At 36.5% G+C, this 23,630-nt stretch overlaps 1 protein-coding gene across 9 annotated transcripts in view; it reads left to right on the forward strand.

Annotated features, from left to right (window-relative positions):
• The first annotated feature begins 406 nt into the window (after window positions 1-406).
• LOC139960694 (uncharacterized) overlaps window positions 407-23,630 on the forward strand; it is a 65,934-nt gene continuing 42,710 nt past the window's right edge. For 4 of the 9 annotated variants that reach the window (XM_071959257.1, XM_071959260.1, XM_071959261.1 and 1 more), the window contains exons 1-9: window positions 407-755; window positions 9,258-9,386; window positions 9,987-10,343; window positions 11,155-11,268; window positions 12,693-12,806; window positions 14,144-14,257; window positions 14,778-14,891; window positions 19,550-19,663; window positions 20,212-20,325. In XM_071959257.1, the coding sequence (XP_071815358.1) occupies window positions 689-755; window positions 9,258-9,386; window positions 9,987-10,343; window positions 11,155-11,268; window positions 12,693-12,806; window positions 14,144-14,257; window positions 14,778-14,891; window positions 19,550-19,663; window positions 20,212-20,325 (1,237 nt within the window). In that variant the 5' untranslated portion in view covers window positions 407-688. Of the gene's footprint in view, window positions 756-6,347; window positions 6,496-6,535; window positions 6,649-9,257; window positions 9,387-9,986; window positions 10,344-11,154; window positions 11,269-12,692; window positions 12,807-14,143; window positions 14,258-14,777; window positions 14,892-19,549; window positions 19,664-20,211; window positions 20,326-23,630 lie in introns of those variants that run through there. The other 5 variants (XM_071959262.1, XM_071959263.1, XM_071959264.1 and 2 more) reach the window with 5 other exon arrangements.

The raw sequence follows: 23,630 nt of genomic DNA on the forward strand, positions 1-23,630 counted from the left end.
ACCAACGTAAAAGTAGAAATAAATATATATAGCACATGGACAGAACACATTCACCAAATTTCGTACCGAGTATATAAATCGTGCGTGTCTACAATATTGGAGCGATAGCACCTTTCCTGTTAGCTTGTTAACTTCTGAGCTGATTAGTATTCATACCATGAATTCATATGGGGCATATAAATATGTATATATATATATATATATATATATATATATATAATGCAGCAGAGATAAATAGGTTTTGTTAGCATATTGCAGGAGATGAAACCCAGCAGGCATACAAGTTTACAATCGACTATTTGGAGCAACTAGGGTGTTCTTTTATCGTAAGCAAGATATTCCGACGAACCCCTCAGTACTTGCTTTGGACGCGGATGAGTGCACCCATTGGATAGGATTAGTACAAAGTGGGGTCATTTGAAAAGAGTACAGCGCCGAATGCGGATCGCTGAATAGAACCTATACAAACGGCTTATGGGAGCCTATATGTGTACATTGTAATCGCTGGTTGCCCACGGAATAAAAAAATAAAAGGAAAGGGGAAAAAAAGGAAAGCAGAAAAAGAATACAGGTTAGCTCAATAATCAGTCAGTGCAGTACGTGTACTACAGAGACACCCTACATATTGTGTTGCTCAAAAAACACCTCCGGTCGTAATTCCCATCAGATCTACAGAAAACACCTTAAAATGTGGAAAATCGTCTTTGCAGTGCTGGTGCTCTGTGTCAGCTCTGGCACGGTCTTGGGCCAAAGTGGTAAGAAATTCTATGTTTGTTTTTAAACATTCTGACCGTTGGGATATATATGACTTATATGCACAGTAACTTATCCGTTGGGTCTGTATATGGACGGTTTCACTTATACGGACTTTATTGTATGCGTAGCTGTATATACGGCGGACAGTGTATAGGAGATTGCAGCTACAGGAAATGTTGTCAATGCCGAAGATAATTATAATACGTTTGTCTTGTGTATTTCTAGATATCTGAAGCAAAAACAAAAAATATAGTTATAGACTGTGCGATACCGGTAATCTTAAGTATACACACGGGATACTTTAAAGGAGGTTTAATTTGGCTCAATTATTTTTCTTAAAGTGGCAGAATATGATAATCTAGGTCACATGTTTTACGGTTCAGAAATCTATTAACGGTGTTTTTGAATGTTTGAACAAAAACAGATTGGACAACAGTTGTTTCTCAGCTGAGAACAAAATGTGCAAGAAAAGAATGTTCTTGGCTAAGGCTGCTTTAATGTTCAATTGTATACGATAACGTGTTACAAGAAATGCTATGAGGAAAACTCCGTTTTTCTTACATGAGGCAAGTAATATTCTTGTTGATTTATCATTGGCATATGATGCCTTTGCAACTTTTGCAGTTGAGAGCCTGATTGAGACCTGTGGTGAATTGATTACCGGTTCTTTATTGTGCGCTCTTCACTTTTGCTATAGTACATTATTGAAACTTAGAATACAGTACACTTCTCTCATCTTCAAACTTTTTTGGATCATCTAGTTGACCCCGAGCGCGCGATTGCAACCCCTGTACCCTCTCGAACACCCCCACCCCGTGTCGTCGGGTCTGGATGTGGGGGGGGGGGAGGTCTCAATGCGCACACTTAGGCATAAAGAAATAAATACCATTATAAACCTAATTGATTATTGTTATTTCTCTCTGATCCCTACAATCTGCAGAGTTAACGGCATGATCATAGAGGAACTTTCTAATTGGATTCAAATCTTAGCCCTTATCATTAATGCAAGCTAGTCTTGTAACCTTCAATAATTAGAGTGTTTAATTTTATGCCTGGAAATGAGGTTAATTGTATATTGTTTTAAGAAACCTGTTCACAAAGGTATAGCAACATTATAGAAACATTTCGGTGTACGTTTTATACAATAAATGTGTTTCGTGTATAAATAAAAATCATGTAGGGACCTTTCAATAACAGCTTCTCATATACGGTATAAGGTCATTGAATTGTATCCAATTGTTTCAGTATCGACCTGTGTGTGACCACTGTTGATTTTTTTTTAAACATGTCCTTACTGAATTCGAAAAATAATCTGTTGATAGACCAATCTTACGTTCACGAAGACAATAGACACAACATAAAGTAATTTGTAAACTGACCACAGCTATACCTCAAGTAATGACCTCAAACCCTTTGCAGGACAAGGTATTTACTGTAGGTTTTGTTTAGCAAAGTATTTCATAACTACCGGGAGGGGAGAGTGGGGGAAGGGAGGGGAAGAGTAGAGGGGAAAAGGAGAAACTGGTTGTTTAAGAAAGCCATGAATGATTAGCTAAGTTAGCTAACCCTACATTGAATAAATCTTAAAAAGAGGAAAAGAAGTAAAGAGAGCCTTAAAATCACTTAAAAACTTGCAGGAAACGGGTATGGCTTGGGATCGTTTAGGTCCCACAAGCAGACAATGTACTTCCACGAATCCACCCTCCCATTCCCCGGGCAAATAGGCCTACATTGCCAATTCCGCTTATTAAACTGTGTGAAATTGGGTTCACTATGCTTAAAAATATGAAGGTAACGAAATATTGTTGGAAATGCCACCATCCTCGTTCTGTATATAGTGAAAATGAAAGGAGTGGGTCTATATAGGTGGAGGGGGGTGACGTTAAAAGTAACCGTTGAGGCATTCATGGTTCCTAAGTTAGAATGAAATACTGTATGGTAAGAACTCAAAAGCTTGGTTTATAATTTTGTTTCGTTTATCTGTGTTTATTTTGTACATATCATTATTTTGTGTGCATTGAAATGTGTGGATATGTACATATATAACATTGCACAGATTTACACTATAGACCACAAATTCAAGCAAAGAACAAAAAACTGTGAATTTAATTAAAGACAGGTTTCCCAAAGGCAGGCTAAAGGAAGGATGTATGTCATTGTACGTGTATAGTTAGCCACGTGGGACAAACACCGCAAAATATATCCGCGTATTAATACGCGTTATAATATTCGTATTAATACGAGGATATTTTATGCGGTGTCTGTCCCATATGGCTTGCCATACACGTGTATAGGCTTTTTATATACATATGTGAGTATTGCACTATACAATATAATGCCATTTGCGTAGGTTTGATTGTATACACAGAACTTGATTGTTTGACGGGGTTTTTCTTGTTTTCTTTACACGATAATTAGTCAGTTCTTTATAATTCTAGAAAAACTGGTCAAACAACTTGAATATCGACAGATCCACTAATTCGCGCCAAAAGTTGTTAACCACAGAAATGAGAAGGGTGGGTGGAAGGTCAATGGCATAATTAGAGATGGCTTGGAATAATTACATTACCATCGTTCCTGGGAATGAAAGATAGCACCCGGAGAAGAATGTTAGAATGAGGTGTAATAAGAGGCTCAGGAGGGGCGGGCGGGGGGGGGGGGGGAGTTGGTGAGTGGAGAGGTATTGGTTAAAATTAGATAAATTTGACCGAATGATAAATGAACATTCATGGTATTTATACATCGTTTATATACACCCAAAAATACAGATTAGTTTCAAAGTTGATGTCAGGTAAATCAGATGTAAACTGCAAAATCTATATGTCATTAATTACTAAATAGTTTCCACATTTCCGGTTAATTGATGATAATGGAAGTTGTGTTCTGATTCTAGGGAAGGTGCAAAACCAGTGGATAAAATTTTGGTTCATGCTCGGCGATGGAACAGGGTGGTATTTTATATACTATTTTGTTCATTACTAATTCCAGAATTGATTAACAAATTCAAAAATTATGCTAGAAAATCAAATTGTCGCGGAAAACCATCTCCTTCAAAACACACTTTACTGTCATCCTCTTGGCATTCTGTCTCATTGAAACAAATATTAATTGTTTTCTAATTGGACATGCCTTAATTTAACTACTGTCGGGGAAAACGCTTAGAATGTCAGAACCTCCCGGAAGTATACTTTTGAGAACTTTCAGTATAATGTTTAGCTTAATTACTTGAAAGTTTTGATCAACTTCCTAGCTAGTTCCCCCAGTTATATCACACAGACAGCTGGGGAAGAATAATACCACTATACTATAGCGCTTACATCCCCAGGCTCAACCTCACACCAAATATGATTTTTTATTATAGTACAACCTGCAGGCGTTTAGAGCTACCGTAATTAAAGACGTACTTTCATAGTCTATATACATATGTCTCAGAATGCTCCGTCTAAGCATTGACTATTTCTGGAGGAGGATCTTTAGTGCTAACTATAGTACAATTTTATATAGGCAACCTAATTTTATAGTCTATATTTGCCTCCTATGGCCACACCCCCTCCTTTATGCTTTCCTTCATCTGCCTCTGTTCATCCATCCATATACCGTACTACGTTCAACCCTACCCAATATCAGTCGGAGGAATTTAAGAACCCCCCCCCCCTTCCCCTCCTCACACAACTACACCGTTGAAACCCTGCAGTGTATGCCACTGCGGCCTCTACCCGTACAACAAATTCGTCCAATATAAACCACTCTCTATAACGATTCTCATCGAAATTTATGAATTGAATAAGAAAAGGAACTCTGCTGTATATTTTTGTACAGTTTGTATTTCTTTTGACCAACCGCTTCTCAATGGTTTCCGTGCGAAGAAGTTCCATTGAACCTTTCTGAGAGAGTAAGACACTGTGTGCATTTAGCATCAATAGAGTATACATGTTGGTTGATCCCTGCATGCGTTATCGGATTAGACTGTTCCCAGATTCCGTGTGCTATGTTGCACAGTCAAACGGTAGCAGTTACCTCATTTCGATGACCCTGTTCACCCTCCCATTGATGATGACACATTCCACTTTCTATTCATCCGAGTTGAATGACTACAGTGTCAGGGCGGCTCCACAGACAGCTATAGCAATTACGTCATTATTATGGATTTTTTTCCCATCAGCATGATTCATTCATAGTCCGTTGTCTACACGGTCTTATAGTATTGTTATGATCTATATACAAACAAAAATCCTATATGAAACTTTTGCACTTCATTTCAAGCAACTATAACTTTGACCGGGCGTTTATTAAAAGGAACAAAGTAAGTTCCGTTGGTTTAATTTTCATTTAATGAATAGAGGTTAACCATGTAAAAAGTCAACTTTCTGTGGGTGTGTGAAAAGAATGAGAAATATACATACAACGAGTCGTCTTGATACGTAAATTTAACAAAATGTCTTAGGCAAACTACCCAAAACGCCACTCACCCTCCCGCCCCCATCCAACGACTTCGTAGGTAGCAAAATGTGGAGGGTTTCGCTTGATAGGCTCAGTAAAGTCTAGGCAGCAGTCAAGCGCGTTCCATAATGAACGTTTCCTACATTAAACATAGTGCGAATTAACATAGATTAATCAGGTTATAGTGGTGTAACAAGGTTTGGAAAATTAAATCTTCTGCCACAAAATACAGTATTTGAATGGGTTCTTTTTTAAACAAACTTGTAGCTGTCTACCGTTATTAATTTCATACGTTAAAGCTTGATATTAGCATCAACTTGGTGATTGACAGCCTATAGGAACGAAGGGGTTTCGTTAACGTAGGTAAAATGAAAGCGGCATGGAAGGTGCAGCAGGGTGCGGATATGTATCAGGATTTAGTAATGAAATTAACCATTTTGCCTTCTTATGAAAATGTGCCGTGATCAGTGATCTGTACACTAACAGTGCTCGTGATTGGCTTTTATCTGACTTTCAGCGATTGCAAAACTCAAAACTTTCAAGGAAGTAAAAGGGGAGCATTCATACATCTCCCTAAGCTATGCCACACGCACTAATTATGGCATCGTTATAACTTCAACAATCTCGAAGACACTAATGTAAAATAAAAGTACGGATATGGCAAGCCATGTGGGACAAACACTACATAATATATCCGCGTATTAATTGGAATTTATACGCGTATTAATTGGAATATATACGCGTATATATTTTTAGCCAATCATATGGCTTAAATATATCCGCGTATTAATTCGAATATGTACACGTATTAATTCGAATATATACACGTATTAAATAAAATACATATGGGGATTAAATCCAATATATGCACGGATTAATTAGAATATACACGAAAAAACATTTCCGCTCTTGCTGTGTACATATACCAACGATAAATGTTTTGGCGGGCTCGCGAGATCGCTTCAAAAAGCGAAACTTTACACATGTAGGCTACAACACATGTATGTTCGAATTAATACGCGTATATATTCGAATTAATACGCGGATATATACGAATTAATACGCGGATATATTATGCAGTGTTTGTCCCACATGGCTTGCCATATACGGAAGCGTCTCAAAAAGTTGTGCATTGTCTGTGTGTGTGGGGGGAGGGGGGGCTTTAAACGATGGCGCTATGACTAAAAGATCGTTAATGGGTTTATAGTGGGATAGCAGACACCGGTACGAAAGTAACGAATCTGCAAGTCTGCTGGGGTCTCCGGATAAAACATCTCGAAATACTCGAAAATTCTGGAGGTAATTTAATGGAAAAATAAAAGTACACATGTCACAATGTTACCAGGAGGCCTAAAGTCCTCGTTCCATATGGTGTAGGCCAAAGGCGTACGATACCTGATTGAATAATTTGACTCGACCACACTTGTTAACAACGAAAGGAATATGACACTGGTAAAACTGGGACGTAAACAATGTGTTTCTTTCTCACAAGATATTATTACTAATACTAATACTAGGGCCTAGTCTAGGCGTCGTGCGGTAAAGTTACTTCATAGACCGGGAGTCTGTAAAGTTGCCTATATAGGCTAAGCTATTACTAGTATTAACCTAGCTAGGTGCTAGGAAACAACGTTTAGGTAGGATACAAACGACCGTTGACAACCACGGATAGAACGGCAACGATCAGCTCCCAACTATCATGAGGGTGTTGTGGCGAGGGTGTTCAAGTGGACTCAGGCAAAGATGAGATGGGGCTATGTGGGCTAAGTTAGCCCCAGGATACACTGGGGACACAGGCAATATGGGTTAAAGTAAAAAAGTATTTTCATTTCATTATAGCCGAATGTTAGGCTATATACTTACTGTAAGGTAAAATAATAAGTCTCAAAACTAGTTTTCTGACAACTGTTTCTACTGTAAGTTAATGTAGGCCTAGTTCATAACTGAGATTTGTTTTGAGGTGTTGTAAGAATAGACTGGAGCGTTTGATATATAAAATTATGAAAGATAACCTTTGTTGGATATGGTGTATATTAGGTGTTGTTATTGTTCAGCTGGAAGTAACTTAATCACAGTATAGGCCACAGAGCACACAGTGTGATACAGTGGTTCAACTTGAGTTGTGTTTTAAAAACATGTATCTGGAAAATATACTCAAAATGAATGAAGATACATCTCATCCCAAAGTGGCATCACATCCATATTATACTGAAATATTACCAGAGCTGGAAGACTGTATAGTCTGATCTTCGACTCCATGGTCCAGACCACTTTAATCTGGACTCAAGACTGCCTATGACTCAGATCCATGTAAATTTCTAAAACATGAGATCTCAATTAAATTAAGAATTATTTTGATGGCCTGGGAAGTGCCATTTCTGGGAATCTGTGAGGTAGTTAGTAACAAATTTCTTGCTACGCAATTATGCACCAACCGTTGGTGTACAGATGATGTCATAAAGGTCCATTTTAGGAAATGGCCCATCTAAGTAAATTTATTTTATAGGTTTTATGTTTCTGATAAATTGAATTACCCAGTGCAGTACCCAATCTGCTCAGTGTTTGTACCTGACAGTGCTTTTTGATGTAAGTAGGCTACTTATGATACCAAACATTACATGTGTGCATATATGTTTTAGATATCTGTATACATGATTATTTTATTCTTGTGTGCAAAGTTTAAGAATGTTTCCATTTTGGTTTAAGTTTCAATTTTATTAATCAATAAAAATAATATATTTATGACTGACATATCAATTGAGGGACCACACAAGCAAACATGAAGATTTCATGTTCCCTGGGTCCCCACAGGGGCTTTGGCAGACCCCATCAGGGGGGATAAGGTGGGCGCCTAGAACCCACCTGATAAGGCTTTGCACCAAGGTGCTCTCGGTTTGCGCTACTCCCACGCTCCTTCAGTTGTATCCATTTCATTCAGTCATTTATGCCCCACCCCCCCCCACCTCCCCTAATTTTCAATTGGGATTGATGCCCATGATTGTTACATTTGTGTATATTACCTGGCTGGGCATGTAGGACCCATCATAAGCATGCTTTATCATAACCAAAGTAGCCAAGCACAAAACTGATGATGATATGCATTCTTAACCTAAAAGTTAACATAGTGATTCAAGGCTGACTCAACTACCGTTATCTGGGGTGTAATAATAATAATGGTAATAATTAATACACTTCTAAGGAACCACAATTCAGGGGAGGGGGGAAGGGTAAAAAACAATAAAACATGTTCATGATGCTGAACAATCCAAATAAGAATTGAAAGAATAAGGCAGTCTTTGGTTACTTGGTTTTTTGTTAACCTAAAAGTCTATATAGTAATTCAAGGCTGACTCAACTACTGTTGTCTAGGGTGTAATAATAATAATGGTAATAATTAATACACTTGTAAAGGATCACAATTCAGGTAAAGAAAACAATAAAACATGTTCATGATGCTGAACAATCCAAATAGAAATCGTAAGGAAAGTGCAGTCTTTGGTTACTTGGTTTTTGGTTGACCTAAAATTCTATATAGTGATTCAAGGCTGACTCAACTACTGTTGTCAAGGGTGTAATAATAATAATGGTAATAATTAATACACTTGTAAGGGATCACAATTCAGGTAAAGACAACAATGAAACATGTTCATGATGCTGAACAATCCAAATAAGAATTGAAAGGATAGGGCAGTCTTAGGTTACTGTTTATAAGGGCCTGCGTAACTTACATTTAAGTAAATGAAGAATCTTGAGAAACTTGTGACTGGGAAATGATCAGTCCTGAGCATCGGGCCTTTGTTTACTTTATGCACACATAAAAAGCTGACTTTCTCTTGAAAGCTCTTCCCCGAATCTTTCTTATTTCTATCGAAAAGGAAACTGGAGCATATTCATTTGGTAACATTGTAATTGTATGGTCTTTCTGGAAGTAAATTTTAATACATAAACAAGATCTACAATGATTGTTTAGTACCATTTTAGTGATAACAGTTACTGGAGGCTGATCAGGTTCTGCCTTTTTCCTTTCAGAATAATACTTGTAATTTCTTCTTCCTTCACAGTTTGTTCTGACTGCGATGCTGCTAACACAGGCTCATGTGCTATTAGTGGAGTTGATGTGATGAACAACCCAGTCTTATGTATCTGTAATGGTACAAGTACTGGGGACTTATGCCAGAGCACCTTATTTTGTAAGCATTATTTCCTCCTTTTTTTTCCTTTTCTTTTCTTTTCTTCTTTTTTTACAGAACAATGAATTAGAAAATCCTTTTTTAACATTTTAAGCTTTAAATTACAATGTTAGAGTGTAAAACTGGCTATAAAGCCATTGATTTAACATGTATGGATTGATTCAATAAGATTAATCAGTGTTGTTTAGAGAGGTGGAAATGGAAACCTTCCTCCAGTGTAGTGGTAGACGGCCAGCAACATTAGGGGTGGTCAACATGCAGTAAATTTTTACACCTTCATTCAAAACAGTTGGTCCAGTATTTTGGGGGATGGGGATCAATTTCAAAGTTGGGATTGTATTTCTGACACCTGTAAGAATTGGGTTGATGATAGAGTATATTTTGAAATGTCTTTTTATATTCAGAGGAAAGAAATGGTAAGAACTTCAATTTAGTTGACATGATCCCACATCAGGTACTTTATGGCTTGGATCTTTACCAGCTTCGTGCTAGCTCAGTTGTTCCTGACTTCACTGATTTAAATCCATTTCTCTCTTTTATATTTTACTCTGTTCAATTTGTGTTTATAATTCTATACTTTATTTTGGTTGTCTTCCTCAGTATTTTCTGGGATTGAACGATTCAGTGATCCAACAGGAGGTCGTCTCACCAGCCCTGACTTTCCCAATCCTTCTCCAGACCAACTCCAGTTTTACTACTATATAATCCAAATTCCTGAGGCACGCAGCATAGAACTCCAGTTTGAGTTTTTCTGTACAGAAATGGAAAAAGATTTTCTTTACTACGGTTCTGGGACCATGCCATCACTTCAGTTTTTCCCTGCTGATGGATTCTTAAATGGTTGTTTTAATGACACAGTACCAAGTAACATTGTAATACCTGGGGACTCTGCATGGTTACGATATGACACTGACCAAAACATACAAAGTGATGGCTGGGCTTTAACATATTCAATTGGTAGGTTCAACAACTTTGACTATCAGGCTTTACATTTCTCCAAGAGCTAACCAGCTATAAGTACCAGACAGATTTATATATGCATTCATTGTTCGTTATTCATTTTCATTTATCATTAATATTCATAGTTTTCTATCACTTTATTTCTGAAGAGTCTGAAATATGTATCTGGTTGTATATATATATATATATATATATATATATATATAGATATAGATATCTATAGATATAGATATATAGATATATACAGTATATATAGATATATAGAGATATGTAGATATGTCAGTTCAGGTATATTGTCAGTGTTCAGCATATATAAAAAAAAATCAAGCATATAACAGTTTTTCTCCTTCAACAGTTATAGTTAAGTGATGAAATTTATCTCTTTTGTAAATTGTGAAATATCCAGCTACTGTTTAGTTAAAATGTTACATGTGTGAAGCTAGCTCAAATCCTCTCTACCAACACATAAGTTTCCAATACTGTTGTTACCTGCAGAATTCACTCCGGTTACACTTGTGATACACATCTGACGATGCTCACACTTAGTCACAGTCTCGATGCAAGGGGACTGAGTGGATCAGTAGTATGTGTTTGGTGTCGTGTCAGGTTCTTTCTTGGGTGACATTTCTAAATAAAGTATTCATGATCTTCACTATGTGTAAAATAACCTTACCAAGAGTGAATTTAGCTACCAAGTCTACCTCTTGAACTGTGTTCATGTTTGTCCCTTGATGTGAATATTGATGTCGTGTTCTTTTTGACATACCCACCCCTTGCTAATAATGATGTAATTTCGTATTTGGTGTAGACGGGAATGACTGCAATCCTAGCATGTGCTTAAACGGTGCTGTGTGCAATGATTTGGACAGGAACTTCACTTGTGATTGTCTGCCAGGCTTTGAGGGAGATCTTTGTGAGACAGGTAAGAAGAGAGACAACTTCAGAAACTTTTCTACCAACGTATTAGCATTTTATCCTGAACATAGTTGTTCTACCAAGTACAACTAATCTGGCTCTTTAGAGATTGAGAACTCAACAGAGTTAAGAGATATTCCCTAACAGACAATGCAACACCTCTCTTAAAGAGAAATCTTTCCACCCTGTTAGTTGAAAAAAACCCATCCCATCAAAATTGTGTCCATCCAATGTAAAAAATTGAATGTCAACATTTTTTTCCTCAGTTATAATTGAATTAAACATTACAAGGACAAACAAAAAGCATTTTCATGGGTAGTGTTTCGCCAGAATAAGATCATAAGTTTGGAATGCAAGTTGACCTCCATGTTAAAGAAATGGCACTTTCGCAAAACAGTGCCATTAATCTTCAAGAGTATAAACTTGACATTAAATTTAAGTTTTTATTGGTTATGCTCCGGGATTCCTTTTTCTCTCACATGTTTGCATTATACTAGTATTTAATTTTGTAGTATTGCTAACGCATACTAAATATATTCATATATATATATAAACACATATATATATAAACACACATATATATACACATATATATACAAATCATCACAGTTTTCTATTGATGGCCAAGAAAACATTACCACAATTTTCTTGAAGAAAACGTACTCATCAAACCTGTATAACCTTCAAATGGTAAGTGGTGTTTATTTGGGTCAGTTATAAATGTCTGATACCAATAGAACACTTATTAATTGTATGCTTTTGATCGTTTCTAACATCAAATATTTGTAATAACAGGTGAGTGCATGAACTCTAGTACAAGGTAAGTTCAAAGGACAGTTCATTCTTCAAAGGCTTCATTGCCCAATTTTGTTCAAAAACATACAGATTTTGATATATTTCCCCTGTACGGAATGTTGCTTCCTGTCGAAGATATATATTTGCTCTCTTTCTTTAACTCATGCCCTGCAGTGAGGTGCCCCCGGTGGGCAATTGAAGATAAAATACTTCACAGTCACCCACATTTTATGCTATTCCTGTGTGCATTGTTTAGTATGGGGTTCTTAATGTTACAACCAGTCTGTATTACATGTGGTTTGCGGTTTTTTTTGTTTTAGTTGTTTATCAGGGAAAATGTACTGAAAGTGGCAGGTTTAACAACAAAGTAAAAAATTCTGCTTCATAGTATTTGCAAGAAATTTAATGATATACTTTTTCCCTGCCTAGTTAAGCCTACTGATCTCTATACTTGCTTATATATATAATTCCTTTCAAAGCCTGTCAGTGAAGTCTACCTGGGGTCAGTTTATACTTTGTATTTTATTCTATTCTATTCATTCTTCATCACCTGCAGTATGTGTGCAGGTTCTAATCTTAAATGAATGCCTTTCTTTAATCGCTGCATTTTGAAGCCGTTTGCTCTCTACCCAACAGACGTAGATGAATGTGCAAGTGATCCTTGCGAAAATGGTGGAACATGTGTGGATGGGATGAATTCATATACCTGCATGTGTCCTGACGGTTACACAGGACCCACATGTGGCATTAGTAAGTTGGTATTTGAACAAACAGTGCACCAAACTAAACTACTCGTGCCAGAGGAGGACAGTACCAAGTCTTTAGACAAAAACAAAAAAACTGGGAATCTACAAAAGTTTATCAAATCAAATTTATCAGTATGGCACTTATAAAATACATGATATTGTTGCTACTGAATATTCATAGTGTAGCTGTTATATTTAAATTACACATTCAATTTGCATAAATCTACTGGAAAGCAGCTGATTGTGTTTGCAACGAAACAACTTTTTCCCCAAAATCCACTTTACCGAATTACAATTAGATCGTGGTATTGCCTGATGGAATGTCATATATGTGAAAAAAATCCTCCAAGTAGTACCTTCCAAGGTTTCTAAATATCAACATTTAATCTAGCCCTGAAAGAAATTTTTGTTTCATATTTAGTTCCTAGTATTTAGCATTAGTGTAATTACCCTTTTAGGTAGTGGACCAATCATTTGTTTATATCATTTTATAAATTTAAAATGCAATCAGCTGCTTTAAACCATCTTCCTTGCCCCCTCCCCACCCCCCTCCTCCCCCCTTAATTTCATCATCATGCTGGTTATTTGCATAATTTTCCAATCGTTCTCTCCTTCGCTATGTGATAAAGCTTGCATTGGTATTCATTCTCATATTTACTCCAGGCCTCTTGGTCTGGATTTTATTTTGCTTTGCATCTGGTTTTGCTCGATTTCTCTTATTAAAGCTACTGCATAGTCTGTGCTATATATATCGTTCCATTCATCTTTGCATTGTGCTGCATTGCATTCTATTCTAGCACAGCCTTGATGTATACAGCATTTCCACAGGTCAATGGTTACTTAACAAAATATATCCTATCAGTTTGACAGAAAATCTTTGGAAAGAATTAACCCTAAATGTCATAGTTAGAAAAAAAAACAGTGTCTTATCAAAAAGCTATCAAAAATTACTTGAGGTAATTCTTCCATGCTGTCAAGTGTATCTCTAACTTCAAATTTGGTATAGAAATGATTGCTTTCTTGTGAAACCAAGTTTTGTACTGTATCCAATTTCTTTTTGGTGTATAGCTAAATATAAAAAATAAAAAATATTGCTTTCACATTCAAGTCCCTACCTTTCAGAGATGTCTCGGCATATGGCATTCCAAAACTACCAGAGCAGCCATTTCCCCGCTCCCCCCCCTAAATAGAAAAAAATTGATGTCCCCTAAAAGAACTGAATTGAATATTTAAAGTGAACTATTCATAAACTCTGTGATTTATACATTTTGCTGTTTTGTCCATTTTTGCTGTCTTCATTTGCGATGCTCTTTTATTCTCTGACCATTTCATTCTCAACAGACATCAATGAGTGTGCCAGCGACCCATGTCAAAATGGAGCACAGTGTGTGGATGGGATTAACATCATGGCATGCATATGTGTGAATGGCTTCAATGGCATCTTCTGTGAAAACAGTTAGCATTATTATTTTCATTTTTATATATGCCTGCCCTTTTCTTTTATCGCTTGCATTTTATCGCTTGCATTATTGCATTATTGCTTGCATAGACGTCTTTTTGCTTATCACTTTCCTATCGTTCTCACTGTGTTAAGGTGTAATATTGTTTTTTTTTTTTTACCAAGAGCAATTCTGCATTAAGTTACTATAAGCAAACAATTAAGTTATAATTGCTTTACCCTTTGTACACAACAATTGTTTGGTTTCCTCATTGTTCTTTTCCTACCAAAAAATTATAATGAAGCAATGTGAAAAAGTAACCTTGCAATGAGCAGTAACTTTGCAATACAAAATAACCCAATTTACATTAGAATGGAAAACCAAAAAAAGTAGATGAGTTTTGTGTTGAAATAGCTTCAAACTAAGATATGTTTTTTATTCAATTATATAGGTTCATTAGCGATGACCTGAATCGTTAGTTAATTGTTTTTGTTTTTTGTTTTTTTACTTATTCCGTTAATGCATCTCTCACATAGATGTCAATGAATGCAGCAGCAATCCATGCCAGAACAGCGGGATCTGCATCGACAACGTCAACGGCTACACTTGCTCTTGTCCCAGCGGCTTCACTGGTGTAAACTGCGAAACTGGTAAACTAACACATAACAGCTGCATAATTAACCTGGCACGAGAAAGTCATTTCTTCACAGGCGATATAAAGTTTGCTGTCATATTTCAGTGCATGTGATATATTAGGTCAAAAAAATAAGAGCAAAAAAAAAATGCATTCAGCTAAGTGTAAAATGAAAAGGGACATTTCAATAATTTCTCATACAATCTATAGCTGATGAAGGAAGATTTTTAGCACTGAAATAATTAAAACAAACTTTGCTTGTTTGAATTAATGAAGGTGACTTTCCCTGTGCTGCTGCTGATGTTATTCTTGTATTGCTTCTGCTAATGCTTCCTTTTTCTGCCCTGTCTGTGTTACCTAAATTTAAGTCTTTTGCAATTTCCCCCCCCCCCCCCCAAAAAAATCAATCTCTTCCAGGTACCGTCTTGATCCAAATTAATGTCTTCTCTGGAATATACCATATCAGGGAATCATCGGATTAAAATCTAGTGTAAACCAGAGCATGGTTGATATTGGAGGTAACAGAATGTATTATTGTGTGGGTATGGCACAGTAAGTGCAGCAAGATAGGGTGTGAAGGGAGGGTACTATGGTGGGGGAGGGGCAGGGGGTAGGGACGATCAGAAATTATCCAGAAGTTTACAACAAAAGACATATTGGAGAGTATAAATATCCCAGTCTTTTCTAATTGCATGTGAACAAAACTCTGACATTTATTGGAGTTTGAAAAGAACTGAACTGTCTCTGCTTCCAAGATCATAACTCGTTGTGTGCTATGCTTTAGCCTTAATTTGTTAAGTTTAGAGCAGAACAAAAAATAAGCAAGCTTTTTTCATTTGAGAACATAGTTGCTGCATTTGCTTTTACAGACTTCTTGATAACAAATCATGATTATTCAATGATTTCGGCTTGCCTCTCCTTGCTGTAATTCATCTGCTTCTGGATGCATTCTCTCTTCCCCTCCCTCCACTCTCTCCTCCCTTCCTTCATCTTCTCATTCTCAATGTGAATAATTTTGCTCATCAATAAATTACAGAAGCACACCTCACAATACCCACCTGACACACCACCACACATACCATTCAATAGTAGAACATTTATATGAAAGAAACTCTTTACCATGTAATGGTTACAATGATAATATGAAACTGGAGGAAAACCATCATTTAGCTGAACAAAGACATCAGGGACCTTGGCAGGAGGTGGTGGGGGTGGGGGGTGGATGAGACCCATGTGATGTCATACTGAGGTTTGGTTCTTTTGTTTTATGATTAACAGCAAACCATGCCACCATGTTCCACCAATGCCTGATCAAGATTTAATTGAAGTATGGTCAGCATGACCATGTGAAATGCTACTTTAATATGCTAACCACATAAACATATCTATGGGATATAAATAGCCAGCAGTAACTGGTCCCAATGTTCAGAATTCTAAACTTGCAAATCCAAAAGTACACAAAAGCTACCTTTCTTGAGGTTCTTTTATCCCTGCAACTTTTCCCCCCAATTTGCATTCAAACTTAGAAAATTAAATGACCATGCGAGGTGAAATGCTTCCTTGAAAGTTTAGCATGAGTGACCATTATTTGAATTTCTAGCAAATTCAGCTAATCATCCATCATGAAAAAGGTAAGTCTTGCTTTCCATTCGGTATGTTTTATCTGTTTTCGATCTGATCAAGGATTTAGAGGTAGGGGTGTTTTAATTATTTTCTTGTTGCAATGACTTTCATATCAAAGCAAGTTTTACCCATAAAGTCATTTTAATGGAAATATGGAATGTTCAAATATTGCTTTTCACCAATTTTTCACTGTCAGATTCAGGTCTCACCCTAACAGAAGAGGATTCAATTAGCTCCCACACCCCCCCCCCCCCCAAAAAAAAATAAAGACTTGGCAATGTAACAAGGCTTTTGAAAATCTAGTTTGATCTTTCGCAGGATATTTTGAGGGATTCTACCGCAAGATTCCTCTTTCAGGTCTGAAAGAATGTGAAAAAGATCAAATTAAATATGGCTGACTTTTACTACAGTGTAGTTAGCCATGCAGTAAACCACTTCCCGATCATGCCCCCGCCCCCCTTCCAAATAAAGTAAATGTCAACACCAGGAACCATTCATTGCCACTCAGGTTGTTTACATATTATACAGTTTCTGTCGCACAAAGCACATGTTAGAATGAAACTAGAACCAAAAGCCTCCTTGAGTTGGGTGGTGCCATGAGTAGACTGGTACCTTTTGCTGACTTGTACCTTTTGTTGGCTGGTGCCATCAGCTGTTACTTTTCACTTGATGTGGCAGAATTTGTCACAGGCAATGACAAATATATTTATTTTTTTTTCATTAGAGAGCAGACTACCTTGGTGAAGCTTCAGTTAATGGGAGGCTTCACTTTAATATCCCATAAATCCGAAAAAAATGAAATATGAAATGAATGTTAACCAACTTAAACATAAAACAACAACAGTAATTAGGTTCAAATAAGATTCAAAGGGTGAGTAAATAGGATAAGACTTGAAAGAAATGCAACCAAGTCACATTTAGAACTTGTCAGTGCAAAAACAACAGATATTTTAAACCTATGAGGGTATATATTGACAAATATAGTATGCCTTAAATTCTGCAAACCCTAGCTGTCACAGATCATACGAGTATGGTGTGATTTTGAAAGAATGAATGCATGTCCGCACCAGTTTATTTTGAGAGATCTGAAAGGTAGCTTTTATATTGTTAGCTTTTTTCTTTATTCTTTGGTTAGATAATAGAGTGTCAATCTGCAACGCCTATGCTTTGTTAACGGCTTTATCAAAGACTCCAGATTTTCATTCATTTTTTTCCCCCTTTTCATTTGGATAAAGACAAACAAAAGTTTCTGATATTGATCTTGTCGGTCTGGGATAAATATCCAGCTGTCTGCTATAATCTAGACAGTTTAATCTAGAATCTGCTAGTACACATAACTATTGCTGTTGTGTGGGTGTTATTCTTGTAATATCATTTTAATTTCTAACTCTGCCGAAAGATGGAAAAGGAGGGCATGGGATGAAAGGAATATGGACAAGGAAAGGGACCAGGGGGGGGGGGGACCATGGCTCATTGACCACAGAGGTATTAAATGCAGTCAAAAGCAAGAACAGTCCACAGAGAATGAGATAGAAAAGTCTGTCAGGCTATTTGCTAAAAGTGAAATAGTAATTAATTTATAGTTGATGATGCATGTATTTGAAACAGACTTTGTTTGAAAAGTAATCTGCATATGGCTTAACCCTTGGAAATGTGAGGTTTAGTAGAACATAATCCCTGATGGCCTATACCACAGTGGGTGATGTATTCACTTAATATTATCAACACAGAAAGACACAGTGAAACGCACATAGCAAGTCCCTATGTTTTACATTTTGGGGATTTTTTGGGGGGATTTTGTAGGAACATCTACTGAATTATTTGGTTTTAAATAGATATTTCAAAAAGGTCTCAACACTTTTTAGTTTTCCGCAGTTTTGGGCTTTCTTTTTTATTGCCATATTTTGGTCGTTGAATTTATAGTTTTTATGGAGGAAGGAGGAGGGGATAATTGCAAGTTAGAAAAATTAATCTTTTTCACATAATGAATTAGTTGATACAATACCTACTGTACTGTCTTAGTAAAGCCATAGTTACCCATAGTACCTATAGTAGTACCCATAGTAGTTGCACCCATAAAGTGTACCCATCTAATTCATTTGCAGAGAGTCGGTGTACCACACCACCCAATACTTGTTTTAAGCCTAGAAGACCTTTTAAAAATGAAGTTTATTTCCTTCCTTTCTTAACTCTCTCATAAAACACATACTTCGATCTACCCTAGATATAACCCAAGGCCTGGTTACATTCTTATAACAATGACACTCTAAGGTCACCACCTTCGGAAAAAAATAGGCCAGTCTTGTCGGTGGTTATAGCAAGAAGGAAGAGGACCCATTTGCAGCAATAATAAATTATCATCCTTCAGATTCTAAGTGAATGTCTGTTTCCAATTTTCTAGTAGAAGGATTATTTTGCCCATATTTGTCCATGAAATAGCAGGATTTTATTTCTCCCTTTGCAAAAATATTTATATATTCCTTTACAAAAGGTTTATATATATTATCATGTATGGTTTCTCTTTGAGTGACAAGGTTTATGTAAATAGGAAGTAACAAAATGTTACGTCCTCCCAAGAAGTTTGTTATATTATGAAATTGTAAGTATCAAGATCTGTATGCATAGAACACATTATCAATTCACTTTGGGACTTACGAACAGCATAAATCTTGCCGATTTCTTCTGCCTTACCCTCATAAAATATGACACGTACTGGTGCTGTGGCTGAGTGGATAAAGGCAGTGTCATTTGAAGTAATGAGGCTTAGCAATCAGGAGGTTTGGGATTTGATTCCCGGACGGGCTATAGTAAGGTGGGTTTTAAATCCAAGAGCAAACTTGCAGTTTTCCCATCTGAAAACAACTTTCTAACTTGTAAATATTCCAAATTTTAGGATGTTGAATTAGAAGCCACCCAACGTGAAAGTTGTAAATCCATAAGCCCTCATTTGTGGTTGCTGAAGCGTCGTAAAGCTAACTGCGGTATTACTATTATGATTGTTAATTTGTAATTATTATGTAGACACAATTTTTCTCTGACTGTATTCCACAGATATAAATGAATGCGATAGTAATCCATGCATGAATAATGGGACTTGCCTGGATTTAGTCAATAACTTCTTCTGTTTTTGCGTGGATGGATATGCTGGCCGTACCTGTGACACTGGTAAGACTCACTCTGTTTTGTTTTTGTATTTGCGGGTTACTTATTTCATTAGGCATGTTTGACGTATAACGTGTTTAAGATACATTTCCACTGTGAGATGATGTCTTGTTTCCAGCAGTCTGTTTATCCTCAGACTGGGAGATAATTAAGAACAGGAATGGCACAAGATTTCTCTTTTTCCCAGTAATAACGACGGTTTCCTTTTCTGTTTTCATTTTAGGAGGAGAGTGAAGTACTTGCTCCTATATATAACAAATTTATCCCATTAATTCTACACTGCATGTTAAGATTTCTTTCAAAATTGAAACTATAGTCCACGGACTGTTGTCTAGATGATGTCTATCCATGTTGTCAAATATCTATTTTCCTTTGCTTTCATATCCTTTCAATTCCCTTCAATGTATCTTTCTCAAATTCACATTTCTTCCCTTTTTTCATTCCAGTATATGTGTTTATACTGGTATCATGCAAAAATAAGCATCAAATTTACAGTTCTTGATAATAAATTGAGATTAATTGCCTGCCATCTCTTCATCCTTTTGACACAGACATTAATGAGTGTGACAGTGATCCTTGCCTTAATGGAGCTACTTGTAATGATATGCTAGGGTCTTACACTTGTACCTGTGCTCCTGGATTTGATGGTGTCAACTGTGGAAATGGTAAGTCTAGCCTTTTTATTCTTTTTTCTTTTTTTAAGAAAGGAGCTTTTTTTGTTTAACCATTAAATTTGGTCAACTGTTCGTGATTGTTTAACTATATTTCAACCATCAACGTTATCAACATTTTACATAATTCAAGTGTATACATACAAAGTTTACGGTTGTGGGGATCCTCGAAAAGTTCATAAGAACTTGTAAGTGAGGTATCCCCAAAATACAAACTGACAAAGTTTAACAAAGGTACAAAGTAAGACAATAAAAAAAATGTTACAAGAAAAATGAATGATAATAATAAGAAAAAGTGTGGGGGGGAGAAGAAAAAAAACTTTAACAAAGACGTGGCCCCAATTTTAGACTAAATCATAAAATTCTATTGGAAAGAAGGTAACGCTTCAAATTACGTTTGAATGAAGATAGATTATAAATTGAATGCAATGCAGTTGGTACGGAACTCCTGTCCAACTATTTGTGCAGTATTTGAATCGTGTGAGCCAAATTCCATGCCTTTCAATCACAAGGCAGTGTGCGGTAATTAAATCAATATTTGGAAACTATAGGTTACCAATATTGTGTCATCATTTGAAGTCAAAATTTAGGCCAAACAATGATGACTTGTTGTTCTGGCTGATAAGACATTTACATTGTGCTATTAACTTATGAAGAATGTGACCCTACATGCAGTGGTGGAGCTAGGGGTATTGGCAGGGGGGCGAGAATGGTCTGTAGGGGCGCTTTCGACACTATCTAAGCGGAGCGCCACCACAGGTTGGCACGGAGCGTACAGACATTTTTCAAGTAAAGATACTCCCTAGATCGCCGGAAATGACCCTTTCCGAGCCTTGCTAATTTGCAGATAAAACGAAGAATAAAAAGGTGTCATCGCCATTTTGTCAGAAAATTACACCAACAAAATGTGACAAATATCTATAGGTATTTGAGAGCGCAATAAAAAAGTCAATAATCGCGAATAAGTAAAAAGAGATAAAAAGCTGAAAAGGGCGCCAGCAGTCCATTTGAGTCCGTCAGGGGGGTATCCGACCCCTCTGACTGTATGGACGCTCCGCCAATGCCTATATGTACTATGTAAACTACTCTGCTGATGTCACTCGTGACTTTGATCTTAAAGGAACATGCATGACTTCTTCACTTTGTGGTATCGAAGCAGAGCTGTTTGAGTAAACTTTCATAAAATTTAAAGATACAGACCCTTAAGTCCCATAATGAAGTTATTAATTAGCATGACTAATTAAAACTCATGAATCAATAACAAACTAATAATTGGTAATGATAAATTTTCCAATCGGCCAATTTGTCTGTAATTAAAGTTGGAAGCTTTAGTGAATTAACTAGCCACACTAGCTCTTTAACCTTCATTTCTCAAAAGAATCTTGAGGGAGCTTGGGAACAGGAAGGGGGTGGGGTTGGGTGGGAGGGAGGTGGCAGGAGGTGTGGAGTGTCTCAGATTGGCTTATTGCAATATTTATTGGCGATATATATTGAAATATCAAATTGCAACAGCACAAGTAATGCTCAGAAGGTCTGTTAAAATTGTTGCTGACCCAAAAAAGCTGCTGTTTCAATGCAGGGTTGTTTTGAAGAATAATAAAAATCTGGACATGATTAGCATAATAGGGTCCAGGAAAAGCAGCATCAGGGTGGATGAAAGATTATCATATGGGTTGTGAATAGAACTTTGTGAGTTTAATGGAGTTTCAGTCAAACTTTGCCTTTTATACTACGTTTCATAGCTGGCTGTGTTCTTCCTTTTATTAAAAAAATAAATGGTTGAGTATTGATTGCTGTCATGCACATTTCTTTCTGATAATCACAACTTTATGACACTTACTACCACGATTTCTATTCTTTCCGATAACAAGTACATCGAACATCAGCGATGCTTTTATGAAAGGTTCGCCGAAATTTTGGTTGGAAAGATTTAAAATTGCATATAGAAACTCCAAGCCTCTCTTTGACCATTTGAAGAAATGATTTTGATGACATTTCAATAAGATGTTATCGTGGGTATTGATATGTTTTGAGGAAGGCAGCCAAAGACATAAGGGATAATATATGATCCCCAGATGTCGGTGGCGAGACACGAACCAGCTATTCTGCTTCAGGAATCTTCCTGTCGGAACTCCTGTTTAAAAAAACCTGTAGAATATCAAAACACAAGCCAACACTAAATATTTGTGTTATATGGATCAAGGTTGTATTGTCACAGGTTTGGCTGTGTTTCCCTTATTTCATCATACTGCATACAGGACAAATTTTTTAAGGCTTATTCTCTGGTTGTTCCATGGACAGACAGGCCTTTTTTTCATTTCAGTTGTCCAAAAAGCAAGTTTGGATGTCCGAGAAATGTAAGCAAAAATATAAACAATGACCAATATGGACTCTCTAGGAGATATGTGTAGGTTGGTGAATGGAACAGCAGGTTTAGGGCTGGTACCAATTTCTATTTTTTGCTATTTTGGTGTTTATTTAGTTACATTGCAATTTGAATTTGATGTAAACAACATGTCGTTGTCCTCGGGTTGACCTCCACAGCTGATTTTGGTTGTCCGAACAGAAAGTTGCAATCATACTATCATTAAATCTTTGCCTGCTGCCTGACTTAGATACACTTAACACCAAAGGGAATACTTTTGACCGACTTTCTTTTTTACATCAGTCCACTTGCATAGATGGAATGAATTATTTACAAGTAAAACATAATTAAATTAATAATTCATTAAATAATGCCTTGCGTTTTCCGACGCTGCGCGCTAGCTGAGATAACTGTCTTCCTTAGCTATAATTAGTTGATCAAATTTTGTTCTTAGTAATAGTTATAATGTTTGTTGACAATTTGTAAATTTGAGAGATGTGAACTGCAAAATCGCCTTCCATGATTTCCTTAATCAGTAGCATATTATTTATGACAGCATGTGATCCCCAAAATTGCCGCTTCTGGATAATTTGCATAATCCTCTTCATGACTTGTCATTTCCATGATCTGGTTTTTGCTTTTAATAATGAATAATAATAATGAATTCATTTGTTTTTGTGCTGTAACATATATATTTGTTTGAATCATGTGCCATTTGATCCTTTAAGGGAAAATTTGGGTTAATTGTTGGTGGTGGATGTGATCACATTGGACTTATTTGGTTAATACACATATTTCTTTGATTTCATTGGTGGTTTGCTTCCCATATTCTTGGTCAAGTTGGGATAAAAGACAGACAATAATTGACTTCAAATGCTTTTAAATCAAAGATGATCCCTGAGACAATAATTGACTTAAAATGCTTTTAAATCAA

Source organism: Apostichopus japonicus, chromosome 19 (genome assembly GCF_037975245.1).
Source record: "Apostichopus japonicus isolate 1M-3 chromosome 19, ASM3797524v1, whole genome shotgun sequence".
NCBI classification, from domain to species: Eukaryota; Metazoa; Echinodermata; class Holothuroidea; order Aspidochirotida; family Stichopodidae; genus Apostichopus; species Apostichopus japonicus.